Source organism: Manis pentadactyla, chromosome 16 (genome assembly GCF_030020395.1).
Source record: "Manis pentadactyla isolate mManPen7 chromosome 16, mManPen7.hap1, whole genome shotgun sequence".
Taxonomy (NCBI): domain Eukaryota; kingdom Metazoa; phylum Chordata; class Mammalia; order Pholidota; family Manidae; genus Manis; species Manis pentadactyla.
Genome location: NC_080034.1, coordinates 33,973,554 through 33,987,867, shown reverse-complemented (window position 1 = coordinate 33,987,867; position 14,314 = coordinate 33,973,554). Strand labels below are relative to the sequence as shown.

The window sequence follows — 14,314 nt, the reverse complement described above, 5'->3', positions numbered from 1 at the left end:
TTTTTCTTAGAAGTGATGAAATGTGGTAATAATAATTATTATGACTATTATATAAGTTAGTAAATTAATAGTTACTAAGTAAGTCAGGAGTCTGGCTATTGTGTCACACTAGTTTTAGGGCCAGATTTGTTTTTCCTGTTTCTCATGGCAAACATCCTATGCCCACTAATCAGTTACTCCTTTTTTGGTCTTTCCCACACTTTCAGTTGATGTTGCTTTCCCACTAAGTATTAAGTACATCATTGGTTTTACCATTAGGTGATTCTAATTCCATTTCAGGCAAGATCTCAAGGTGAATGAATGATTTAGCAGCTTTTAAAATCTGACTTTATAAAGAAGCAAAACAAAATTATCAAATACCATGTACATTAGATAAGCAGATATGTTAACATGTTTAAGGAAAATGTTTTAAATGTTTATGTGATTCTGTTATTGTTTATAGTATTTGCATCTTTGTATTTTGAGATAACTTTCAAAGAATATAGTTTCATTAAGATCAATTTTTACTTATTCCATAGGTGATTGGGAGCACTGGAATAAGAAAGTTCAGCCATACTATTACCCAACTGACAGTATTCCAGAATATTCATCAATTTTGGTTCCAAATGTTGACAATGTTAGAACAAATTTTTTGATAGACACCATTGCAAAACAACATAAAGTAAGTCTGATAGTTTCCTAGACGATCACAAACCATGTAAGAAACAAATCCCTTTTTACACACGGCAGGTAGAGAATTGAATTCCAGCACAAGGGGCCAGAGGCAGTGTCATTTGAGGAAAATGTATTTGATGAATGAATCCCAGGTTCCAGGATGTACTCCAACTAAATATCCCCTGACCTGCTGACTTCCAGCTTGCTAAGGAAACTGGTCATCTAATTATAAAGTCCTTCAATACGCCCATAGTCATATAACTATTCACCCATATTTTCTTCTAGCACTTTTGTAGTATACATTTTACATTTAAATCTTTAATTCAACTGGGATTTATTTTGATGTACATCTAATTGTAAAAAAATATGTTTAAATTAGTTGTATTAATTTATAGAATGCAAGAATGGCACTAGAATCATAAGATATTTCAAACCAAACATGCTATAACACCTTTCAATACGATTATCCTGTGATTGCAGGCCGTTTTGCTCACAGGAGAGCAGGGAACTGCAAAAACTGTAATGATTAAGGCCTATTTGAAAAAATATGATCCTGAAATACAGTTGTCCAAGAGTCTAAACTTTTCATCTGCCACAGAACCAATGATGTTCCAGGTAAAACCCACCATTTGCTGTAGCAATTAATATATTGAATATCTTAAATTGTGGTTACAATAAAATATATGTGCAAATAAAACACTGATTTAAAAGAGTTAGAGTTGGCATTCAGCTATTTAAGCCTTCCTAAGTCTGAGATTGAAGCCAAATCCAAGTAGCATATTTTGGCTTAACACTGAGGCTGATGCTGAACTTTGGAGTGTATCTCTTCTAATATAAATTAATGGCTAATGTTCCAATAACTTACTTAAAAATTTTTCATGTTATCTATTTTAATGATATTTGTACATATTAAATAAGCAAATGATATTCTACTCCAGAAAATTTCATCATTTTTAGAAATATGAGTTAAAGTCTAATGCCATAAGACAAATCATTTGCTTTTTTCTAGAGAACAATTGAAAGCTACGTGGATAAGCGAATGGGAAGCACTTATGGGCCACCAGGAGGCCGGAAAATGACTGTATTTATTGATGACATAAATATGCCTGTGATTAATGAATGGGGAGATCAGGTATGACTAAAATGTCTCCTAGAGGTGACATTTAAGTAGCATTTTTAGTTTTACATAAAAATGTCAATGACTTTCACCTTGCTCAGCCTAGGAACAGCTCGGGCCCCTCTAACTCCTTGGTTGGAGCTGACATTCAATAGTAGTTCCACATTCAATCCATTAAGAAATCATGTTGGCTCTATCTTCAAACTGTATCCATGATTTGACCACTACTCATCACCTCCATTGCTAACAGCTGATAGAAGCTATCATCTGTCTTCTTGATCATTACAAATATCTTTGCATTGTAATGCCTCCCCAGTTTCCTTTGCCCCTTTCAATTATTCTCAAATTAGCAACAATTAAAACATGAGTCAAATCATAATCCTTCTTTGCCTCAGAATCCTCCCATGAGACTTGTAGAACATTAATGCCAAAATCCTTACCATGACCCAAAGAGCTGACACTATTTGATATCATCTACCCATGACTCTGTTCCAACCACATTTATTGATCCTTGGGTATAATGTTCACTCAGAGACTTTGCATTTACTATTTCCTCCACCTAGAATGCTCTTCCCTAGATTAATAAATGTTTTGCTTTCTCACCTCCTTCAAGTCTTTGGTTATATGTCATGTGAGGTGAAGCTTCCCCTGGGCTCCATAGTTGGGTGCACCCCTGAGCCCTGCCTATTTCCCTTCCCTGCCTTATTTTCTCCCCCAAGACTTATATATAGATACATACATTCAAGCATACATGTGTATATTTTGTCTCTCACCACTAAAAATGAATGCTCTATGAAGACAGGGATTTTTGTGCTACAACAAAGCCTGATACACAACAAAGCCATTCATTAAATGTTGGTAGAATGAAAGAGTGTCATATTTGAGATGCTTGTGTGTCATCCACTCAGAGATACCCGGTTAGAAATTTGTATATTCATGTGTGGAGCTTAGAAGGGAATCTGAAGCTAGGGTTACAGAGTTGAGACTTTTTAGGATATGGGTTGAGATATCATCCCCTGAAATAGTGAGAAGTACAAATGGCTGGGATGGAGCCCTGTATACAGTCTTGAGATGAACCTGGAGCTGAGCCTCTGAAAACAAGAAAGGAAATTTTTTCAATAAGGAGGGAGTATTAGGAGTGTTTGGGGCTGCAGGGAAGAAAGATGAGGATGGACAACCCCAAACCAAAACATCGGGTAATATTGAAAGCTCAGGAGTGAAACCATCCCACATTCTGATTGAAAGTATTTTGAAATGTTGAATGTTGAATGTGAAAGATACCTATAGTAAGAGGTATAGCTCTGAGTTCTGTTGTAATTGTACCAAATGTTCTATAACTTACCTATGTAAATCTGTTTTGAAATTAGTCTTATCAATGTGATGAAGAGCACATTTGACTTCTACAAGACATGTTTAACTTATGGTTTAGAGTTCATGGATAGTATCATTGAAGTCAAATGGCCTTGAAGGTGATCACCAATATTAACAAACACTTCATTGATAAGAGTTGAATATTTTCTTCTAATCTCATTTGTAATATTTTATAGGAGCTATGGAGGAATATGGTAATGATATGTTACTAAAATGTTACTGTAAAAAATTTCAGATAACCAATGAGATTGTACGGCAAATGATGGAAATGGAAGGAATGTATAGCTTGGATAAGCCTGGAGACTTCACTACTATTGTTGATGTGCAGCTCATAGCAGCAATGATCCACCCTGGAGGTGGTCGAAACGATATTCCGCAACGTTTAAAAAGACAATTTACTGTGTTTAATTGCACATTGCCTTCAAATGCTTCAATAGACAAAATTTTTGGTATGATTCTTCTTGCTGTATTTTTTTATAACATTATATAATGGACATAAACCATGACAAATCTTATGTAAGAGATAAAAAGGCTTTGTCTGAAGTAGGGGTAAGTATCTGAAATGGAGAGCTCAATACCAGAAAAGAGAAAATAAACACAAGGAAGACTCTTGTTTATAGCATATTCTAAGACTCAAGAATATTTAGAACAAGCCTTGTTAAAAGCTGGCTTCATAGGTGAGCAAAACTTTGTGTTTTGGTTTCCTAGACATAATTAATCAGAAAAATTTGGACTAATGAATGAATTTGGGCAAATCAATTTTAAATTAACAATATAATATACCAAGTCAAATGTAGCACATTGGTATGTAAATAAAAATGAGATTTTGACACCAAATTTAGGCTCACATAAAATGTTCCATTAAAAATTATGTACATGAAGATATGTAACAGGAACTGACCCATGCATGTGTGGACATTAATTATTTGACATAGCAACTACTGTAGCTCAGAAATAAAATAAATAAAAGGACATTTATTTAATAATTCTTATGTGAAAATAACTGAAATTTGACCCCTATCTCACACTAAGCATAAAATTAATACAGATGGATTAAAGACCTTAATTTAGCAGGCAAAGTTATACAACATTTGGAAGAAAATATAGGAAAATATCTGAATGATCTGTAGGTAGGAAAGAATTTCTGAAATGAGAACCAGAAATCATAGACCATAAAAGAAGAAATGACAAATTTGACAGGATTAAAACTAAGAACTTCTTTTTATCAAAAAGGTAACATTGAAAGAGTGAAAAGACCATCCCCCAAGTGGAAGAAAAGACAAGTAAGTTACTAATCTGAGTATGTAAAGAAACCCTATAGTCATTCAGGAAAAAGCAAACATCCAACATAAAAATGAGCAAAAACCCAAGCACTTTAGTGAGAGGAAACTAATAAGCAAATGTAAAGATGATAAACATTAGTATTGAGGAAAATGCAAATTTGAAACATGAAGGAAATGCCATCAGATACCCACTAGATTTGCAGAAATGAAATATTCTCACAAAATCAGGCACTGGGGGGAATGTGGAGCAACCGAGGCACTTGTCCTCTGCCATGGGGCATGAGCCGCGTCAAGCCCTTTGGTTAACAACTGGGCGTTATTACTGGTAATGCAGAACATGTGTATCCTCACAGCAGTTCCACTGCCAGGTATTAACAACTTAACATTTTTTTCCTTTATGGTTTCATTCTCTGAGTCTCATTTAAGAAGGCCTTTCTTACCGAGAGGTCCTACAAGTATTCACCTATATATTTTTTCCAAATATTAGGTAGTTTTGCCTTCCATATTTAAGTCCTTAAACATCTGTAGTTGATTTTGCACATGGGCACCAGAAGACTTAATCAAGAATGTTCAAAGAACAATGCTCATGACAACACAAACCTTGAAATAACCCAAGTATTTATTGGCAGTGAAATGGCCTCAGCTGTGTCATAGGTGCACGGCATAATGCTAAGCAGCAGTGAATACGGACAAACACAGCTGCATGCTTCCACCTGGATGAAGTCCAGAAATAAAATGATGAACAAAAGAAACAAGTCACAGGGAACAACATAACATGATTCCATTAAATTTCAACAGGAAAATTAAAGTTTGGAAATAAAGGTTGGAGTTCATAAACATAAGTGGCAAAGCTATCAAGAAAAGTGAGTTAAACTGATTCTCACCAAGTCAGAGTAGTGGCTGCCTCTGGAGAAGGAAGGGGCAGTGAACAGGGATGGACAATGGGCTACTCATGTACAGAGGCAATTGTGTTTCTCAATCTAGTCTGTATGTGAGTGCTTGCTTATTTGTGAAACTATTTTATGCACTTCAAAATGACTGAAATTGAAAATTAAATATGGAAACAAACTGAGGCTCAGAGAAGTAAAATAGCTGCCCAATCAAGGCCACTTAGTCAGTGCATGTCAAACGGGTGGCACTAATCCTGTTTTCTGACTCCAGATCTTATGCTGCTTATATAACACATTTGCCTCACTGGAAGTTGAAGATCTAGGATCATGAGATTTCAGGAAGCTAAAGGGCCTTGTAAGCATTGAGTACAACTAACCGTGACTTTGGAGGACAATTCCACATCCCCTCAAGGCTTCTTCTTTGGTCTGTGTGAATGAAGCCCAGTTTCTTAGCTGCTACACCCTTCATAAACTGCATCTCTGAGCAGAATATGCACATTCATATTCCTCTGAATATACCATACTCACAACTGAACGTATTACTCAACGTGTAGTCTCACTGGAACAAAGTAAATCTACTTTTGCAGTCTAACACAAAAGACATTTTGAGACTTTAAACCTACACCCCCGTCCTTCCTGGGGTGATTATATCTGATTGTCACTGTGCTGGGTGTTTCCCAAGGGTCATTACATCACCAGCCCAGGCCTGATGTTGACTGACTGCAGGTCAGGAGATGCAGTCTTGATTCTAATTCTATCAATAACCTTGAAATAATTGTGTGTGACCTTGAACAATTTGCTTTACCCCTCTGGGTCTGGTCTCCTTATCTGTGATATGAGGAACTAGTCTAAGGTCTTTTCCAGCCCCTGTAGACTTCAGGGTGAGGGCTGTTTTATAGGCTCTGGAGCCAGGCCGCCTGGGTTCAAACCTCAGCTTTGCCCCTGCACAAGCTGTATGACCTTGGGCAAGTTACAAAACTCAGTAAACGGGAATATTAATAATAATATCTACCTCAGATTCCTTCTCTTAGGATGTTGGGGGGATCAAATGAGTTAATACACATAAAATGCTGATCACCATCTATGAAGTGTCTCTGGCCCCACTGCTAACTTCTAGTTTTCATTGATTCCTTGAGAGAAATTCTTAACATCACCCAGTTCAGATAGTCTTGTAATGATTTATTCACTGGGGTAAACATGTACCTTGTAAGCTTTTAGTAAGCTTGTACCTTCAACCGTGTTTATTTTTCAGGAATCATTGGCTGTGGGTACTTTGATCCTTGCAGAAGGTTCAGACCTGAAATATGTGAGATGATTGTGAATTTAGTTTCAGCGGGCAGAGTGCTGTGGCAATGGACTAAGGTACAGAATTGTCTGTTGTCAATAATAAACAAGCCAACTGTCATTCCGCCTAGTTCCCACACCATGGCTCATGCAGTTTTCATTACATCATGTGTTGTGGTGTTTTTTTGGAAAAGACAAATTAGATGCTTGAATTGATTTATGACACCTTCTTCTTCCAGGGAGCAAATATTCTGACAGAGTGATGCTTTCCATATGTATGAGAAATTACTATAAACCAGACACAGCATCCAAGATAAGATAGAATTTTGTCGGAGCGAGAACTCTGCTTTTCCACTTGTTACTCTAATTTGTAACTCTTTATATGTCTGTCTTCCCCCTCAGCCACCAAACAATGTCTGATACTCCAGTGTTTGCTGACTGAGTGAATGCATGGGTTTGCAGATAGTCTTAGCTAACTGAAAATTCTGACTTGTGTGTTTCTCCTCTGAAGTGGAGCATGAATTAGTAAATGGATGGGAGTGTACTTAACAAAACAGACCAGACTTTTTTACACAGATCAGTGAACTTAAGTAAAGCCCAGCAAACTTGTAACTGTCACCAGATGACTTTCCTGACCCAGGAAAAAGCAGTTACATGTAGGTCTGAGATAAAAACAACTTTGATAGATTTGCCAAAAATGGCCAAGGAGATAGGATTGTCATAGTTGACTACATAATCATTAGGCCAATTACACACATCTGTGCAGAAGCTTCTGTCCTGGGGAAACCTGGAGTGCCAGGCTTTCAGATTCCTGGGTGGACTGGGGGGATTCTACATACAGAATCATCGGAAGAGGCACTGGCCCTTAAATATGGTCCTTTCTCAAATCATTTTCTCCAAAACAACTGTCCTTGGCCCCGACCCCAACATTACCTATCTCCTGACCCCACTTAATTTTTTCCACCCATGTCTCTTACCATTGCTATTTGTCCATTAGTTTGTTGGTCAATATCTTTGTTTCCTGTTTATTGTCAGGCTCCCCCACTAGAATGGAAGCTCCCCGATGGCAGCAGACTCAGCTGTCCTATTTACCATGGCATCTTAAGGGCAATGAAAGATGCTCAGTCATTGAGAAGTGATTCAATCTTCTTCCCCTCCCAACACCTAAATAAGCAGCCTTTCTAGTATCTTTTCTTCAAAGCTTCCATCTCCACAAAGCACTTTTTCAAATCTACTCACACCTTGTATACCACTTCACCTTTTATTACTTTAAGGCAGGTGAGAAAAGAAAGAAGTTGACAAAAATTAAAGGGGAATATTAGAAGAGAAGGAAAGAAGTTGATAAATGAGAAGAGGGGAAGAAAGGAATTTATTTCTCTTTAATGATTGCTTCATTTGCCAATGGCTGCCATCATAGCTGCTGTCTTCTACAGCAAAGTAAAAAAAAAAAAAAAAACAGTATTCACACAGCCTTATCCCTTTATTTTTGCATATTTGTAATATAATGTATGTTTTACATTTTGGTGAATAAAATGAACATTTTAGCTTGGAACTGAGCAAAGAGGGAAATTGAAAGGTAATTGATAAAATAATACTTCATTCTGTCTTCCCTTGCTATCCCTTACTTCATTCTATCTTCCCATGCTGTTTGAACTTGCACTGTGAATTAGTCTATAGAATTACATACTCAACAGGTTCTTCTTTAATATAGAAAGGGCATAATCCACGACTAGGCACTAAAGAAAGCATTTGCTTTCCTGAATTAATCATATGGACAATTTGCATTGTATATCCATAATTATCATTGTTTTTGGTTGCAAAAATGATAAAGATGATGTCAATTATAATCTTTATAAATGGCCAGCAATGCTTCCCACACCTCATACACCCCAAGTTTATCCCTTAACTGGTATCTCTCTTATAAGAATGTGTCACTGTTAGAGGTTTGCCTGTTTGGATTCTAGAAGTTGGTAGAAATTTTAAGTAAATTAGTGTTTGAACAAACCAACCAACACCAGAAAACCACCTAGTAATTACAGCTGCACATCATAGTTGCCTGTCAATTGATTATAGATACATTGTGACTTAAGTTTGGACCCCACAGTGAACTCTAGAGTATGATACACAAATGTATTTTTGGAAATCCAAAAGCACTAAGAACCTTAATCAAGCAATCTATGGAAGATAGTTGACTTTAGAAATGAATATTATTGACTTTAGAAATAAACATTCATTTGCTCATAACTGCATAAAACCAAGCTCACAGTAGGTTTTTTGTTATGACATATTTCCACATATACACTAATAGGTTAATAATGATTAGGGATGCTATTCCCACAATTCACGCAGTTCTTAAGAACTCAGAGGAAAGTAACTTGTTCAAAGCCAGCTAACGGTGGTAGAACAGGTATTGGACTCTACATCTGGTGTGTGATTCCTGAACCCGTCCTGTTCCAGGGCTTATGGTCTTTTAAATTCTATGTTGGTTTATTTAGGATATGTTTTTCCTGTCAGTGCTGTGATGAAAATATAAACTTAATCTTGGTTTACTTACTCAGCCTATTTTATTTAAAATAGGATTTGTGAAATAAATAGTTCTAAAAGCAGTTTTGCTTTTCATTTTACATGAAAAGCAGATTGAAACTATTGCATTTTTTTCCCATCTCTAGGTGAAGATGCTGCCAACTCCTTCTAAATTTCATTACATTTTCAATCTTCGAGATCTTTCCAGAATTTGGCAAGGAATGTTAACAATAAAAGCTGAGGAGTGTAATTCGATATCTGTTCTCCTGTCACTTTTCAAACATGAGTGTAACAGAGTGATTGCAGACAGGTATGTATTATAGCACATGAGTTTAAATGTACTGTGTAAGAATTTACACTACTTCTTGGTAGTATTTGAACAAACACTTAGTGTTTGAATGAACAAACCAACTCCAGAAAAGCCACCTTGTAATTATAGCCACAGATTAATTACTGCATTATCTCCTCAAATAATGAGAGTAGGCTGAATTGCCTGAATTTGCCCTGGGCTTGTGAAGTGTTCATGCCACTTTCCCTCCTGCTCCTTGGTTGCCTTGAAAACGCTCTACCACTTTACTTGAATATTATTCAACAGGACATCTTTTTAAATCCCCACATTATCAAGAAGTTCAGAACATTCAGAGACAAATCTTAGTTACACGAACTTTCTAAAAAGTTTGAGCTCTTTGTTGGTTTGTGTGGTGAAATCTGGTACATAAGCTCAGTCATCTTTTGGAGTCTGTTTCCTTCTACAATATGGGTGGTAGTGCTGGTCTTACAAAGTTGTGAAGGCACGCATAGGTGAGATTCATCAAATATTAGCCCCATCCTCCCTCTCTTCCCCTCTACTACTGTAAGCCTGAGAAGGACCTTTGTGCACTGTGTGCATGCACACCCAGGAAGAAGGTGCTTCTCCACTACTAACCGTCACTTCTGCACTACTATTGCAAGTTTTAGGAACTCTGACCTCACCTAAGTGACTCATCTATATTGTTACAGAAAAAAATGTTCATGATGCTTGTTAAAATGATAAGCTTTATTCAGGGCTACCCTGATAGGCATAGGGGCTGTTGCGGTGGAAGAGAAATTGGGCTCAACTCTGAATACAACAAGGGAAAAGTGGGAATTTATAGGTAAGGAACAGGATGGGGGATGTTGGTGGGTGGAAAATTACCAAAAGGAAATATCAGGGGTAAGGAGGGATTTTGACTAAACTGATCTAAGTGGAGTCTTGCTGAAAGCAGGCCAGGGCATCAGACATTGCCCAGGGGTGACGAGGAAGGAGGAATTTGGTCAGCTATTGAGGGTGAGCAGATACCAGGAGTGGGGGTTCTGGCTAAGCTGATTTGAGAGGAGTCTTGCTAGTAGTGGGTGATTCAGAGGATGCAAGTGCAAAGGGAGAGGTCTTAATTGGAAAGCCTGACTAAGCTCGGTCAAGGAGAGACTGTGTCAGAATTCCTATCAGTAATACTATCAATGTCAGAACTCTCTTGGATGGAGTTGTGTCCTTTCTTGTCAGAAGGAAGAACGTGTCGTTTCCTGGTTCCACGGTGATGGAGTGGCAGGTTGGGAATGAGAGAGGGTGGAGGACTAATCCATATTCAGCTTAGGAAAGATCCCTTTACATTTTGCATCTTTACTTCTACATTTTCCTTTCAGATTTATAACTCCTGAAGATGAGTCCTGGTTTAATGTACACATTATTCGTGCAATTGAAGAAAACATTAGCCCAGATGTGTCATCATATATTCTTCCTGAGCCATACTTTGTAGATTTTCTCCGTGAGATGCCTGAGCCAACTGGTGATGAACCTGAAGACACTGTGTTTGAAGTACCCAAAGTCTATGAATTGGTACTCACTTTCACCTTTACAAAAAGTTTTTTTGATCTTTCACCTAACTAGATATTTCTCTGTGTACCAGTGTCCTACCATGGAGATGCCAAAATGTCTGTTAGTTATGTGTTGATTCCTGTCATCATGCACCAACTATTTCTTTCAATGAAATTTGGCAGCAGTCCCATTAAGGTCAGGTATAAGATGAGTATGCCTAAAATTATCATTACTATTTAATATTGCTTTGAAAGTTGCAGGCAATGCAACAAAACAGTAAAAAGAGAATATATTTAATTATCAGATAGAAAAAAAACTTATTTTCACATGATATTATTATCTACTAATATAATGTAAGGGAACTTAAAACGTGTTTTAATATTAAGAGTTCAGCAAGATGACCAAGTATAATATAAATACAAAACTCAATAACTATACTAGAGGTTGATAAATGACAATTGATGGGCCAGTCAAGCCGACTGCCTGTGTTTTTGTTAGATTTATGAAATAAGAAGAGTTTTTACATTTTCAAATGGGTAGGGAAAAAAATCAGAAGAAGAGTAATGTGTGAAAATAATGTAGAATTCAAATTTCAGTGTTTGTAAGTAAAGCTGTATTGGAACACAGCCATACCCACGTGTTTATGTATTATTTGTGACTGCTTTTGTACTACAAAGCAGAATTGAGTAGTTATGACAGAGACCATATCACAAAGCCTAAAATATTTATTATATTGTCCTTTATAGAAAAATGTTGCCAGCTCTTGCCAATAATCACAGGACAGAAAATGTAACAAAAGTGTTTCAGTCAACAGCAAGAAACACATAAAATATCTAGGAATAAGCATGGTAAAAGTTTACTTAAATAGCAACACATCATTCTTCCTAAACTAATGTGTTGATTTAATGACATTTGAAATAAGACTCCAAAGAGATTTTTTAAATAGGGTCACATAATACTAATTTTGAAGCTCACATAGATCAAAAATTAAATGGGGAGGAACAGTTTGAAAGACAAATACATGAGTATTTACTTCAGAACAGTTTAACTACATAAACAATATAAAACTTCTATATATTTTTAAAAATTTATAAACAATATTAAAAAGCAAATAAAAACTGAGAAAAATGTTTGTTATATTCCAATCTCAATTACAATAGGAGTTGGTACTAGACTTCTTGAAGGGAAAGGTTAGGAATGATTTCATATTGGAAACAAACTAATACAGTTAGGTTTCAGGCCTCTGAAGATGGAAATAACTAAATGTCATCTGAACCATGACAAATTTTCGAGAATTCATTAGATGTTTTTTAAAATTGCTATTTTCTTTAATTTTGTGTCTTAAATATTTTTTCCTCTTTCTCTCCCCACCTGTAGGTACCATCCCTTGAGTTTCTGTCTGAAAAACTCCAGTTTTATCAGAGACAGTTCAATGAAATCATTAGAGCAACATCTCTTGATCTGGTGTTTTTTAAAGATGCAATGACTCATCTTATTAAGGTTCTACTATTGACTATTTGCTGATATAAATAGATCATGTAAAAGCTTAGTAAAGTTCACAGAGAAGCTTTTTAAGAAAATTAATATATAGTGTAATATAGTGTCCATAGGTTGGGTCAGTTCATTGTCTCAGAAAACAAAGACTTAATCAGAACCCCCTTAATTGAATCCACCTACATGACAGCAAATATTTTTAAGGTCAAATTGATGGGTTTAACATTCAGAGCTTTTGACATGCTGTGTAGAAGAGTTTTACCTTCCTTGATAGTAAGCTGGAGAACCCTGTGAAGAAATATTCCCTCCTCAAGTTATATTTTGATGTAATGGGAATCCTGTTCCCCATGAGGAAGAGTTGATTCCTATAAAAATGTCAATTTCATCATTGATTTCCAAGTTATGGGCAAACTGATGGGGAAAGGGTAAGATAGATGTATAGGACTGGTGAAAAAATAGAATCCAGTTAGAGGCAGCACCAAAAAGGAGCATGGTTTGATCCAAATCTGAAAGGCCACTGAAAGGAGTTGTTTATTTGTGTAATCTGTAGATCGTAAAGGAGTTTCCCCAGGAAGTCAGAACACAGAGTAGGAAGGTTTGGTAAAGAGGAAGCAGTTAACTCTGCTTTTACATTATACATTTATACATTAATTCTGCTTAATTATACATTTGTCTCCTGCAAAGTTGGTGAACTTCCAGATGTCCTTGGGCTGTTTCACATTCATTCATTCAGCAAGTCATAGTTGAGTACCCAGTGTGGCTAGGTCTTGGGAGCCTGGGACCCTGTTCTAGGTGCAAAGCCACATAAGTGATTAACATATTAAAACATATAATGATTTGCCGTCTGTACTGGGATTAAAAAATATATTTTTAGTGGAAATAATGAATTTAGTGATCCATCTAGACTTTCTTCCTAGTCAATGACATTAATATATAAAAGACAGCTTTTTAGCAATGTCTTAGCTGGCCTGCATTTAGATCTGAACTACAGTTCGAGCCTTATCTCATTGAGGAAATCAATCACAGAAAAGCAACACAAGACAAAGGCTGTTGCTCTAGTCTTTTTCTACAAATGCCCTTCTGACCCCATTGTAAGTACTTGTAAAATATTTCCATTGGCAGAAATACGATAGAGATAGTATTTGTCATAGAGCTAGGTGTCTATATAAGGCAGTGTGTTAGACTAGTGATTAACAAGCAGGCAATTCTAAACTTTCTGTAGCCTTGGAAGAGCAGCTCTATAATCCCACTGAGTCCGAAAATAATAAAATTACACACACATACAGAATAGAGTTTTGAAATAGGAGATAGGAAAGCCAACTTGTTTTCTTTTTCACGATGTAAATACAGCTGGGCAAGAAAAGAATTTGAATTGAGTATATCAATATGAAACTGTAATTTTTAAAATTCTGAGCTATCCCATTAAAGGAAAAAAAACCTAATGTAGTCTAGAAGCATACTGTCAAACCTTGGACCCATTTAGAGCGAAAAAATGTAAACAATTGAGTTCTATTTTCTAATAAATACTATTTTATTTCAAAGCAGATCTCACGAATAATTCGCACATCATGTGGAAATGCATTGCTGGTGGGTGTTGGTGGTTCAGGAAAACAAAGTCTTTCAAGACTGGCCTCTTTTATAGCTGGATATCAAATATTCCAGATAACATTAACTAGGTAAGATAAAACGATGTGTTTTCCTGTAGTTAATTTCCCTAGAGTAAAATGGTTACTTAAAAACAATTTGGTTTCTTTCTCTTTTAAGTAAACTTTTTATTTAAGTTTAACATACATAAGGAAATAGACACAAATCAAAGATATCACAAGGTAAGTACACCTATGGAGCAAGCCCAGAGAAAAGAAATAGA

The 14,314-nt window shown here is 36.2% G+C and overlaps 1 protein-coding gene across 1 annotated transcript in view; it reads left to right on the top strand.

Moving 5' to 3' along the window:
• DNAH8 (dynein axonemal heavy chain 8) overlaps positions 1 to 14,314 on the top strand; it is a 353,325-nt gene that overhangs the window by 193,714 nt on the left and 145,297 nt on the right. The window contains exons 54-62 of the mRNA XM_057494308.1: positions 519 to 661; positions 1,135 to 1,269; positions 1,664 to 1,786; positions 3,378 to 3,591; positions 6,568 to 6,677; positions 9,269 to 9,432; positions 10,782 to 10,974; positions 12,331 to 12,453; positions 13,993 to 14,123. Coding sequence (XP_057350291.1) covers positions 519 to 661; positions 1,135 to 1,269; positions 1,664 to 1,786; positions 3,378 to 3,591; positions 6,568 to 6,677; positions 9,269 to 9,432; positions 10,782 to 10,974; positions 12,331 to 12,453; positions 13,993 to 14,123 — 1,336 coding nt within the window. The remainder of the gene's footprint in view (positions 1 to 518; positions 662 to 1,134; positions 1,270 to 1,663; positions 1,787 to 3,377; positions 3,592 to 6,567; positions 6,678 to 9,268; positions 9,433 to 10,781; positions 10,975 to 12,330; positions 12,454 to 13,992; positions 14,124 to 14,314) is intronic.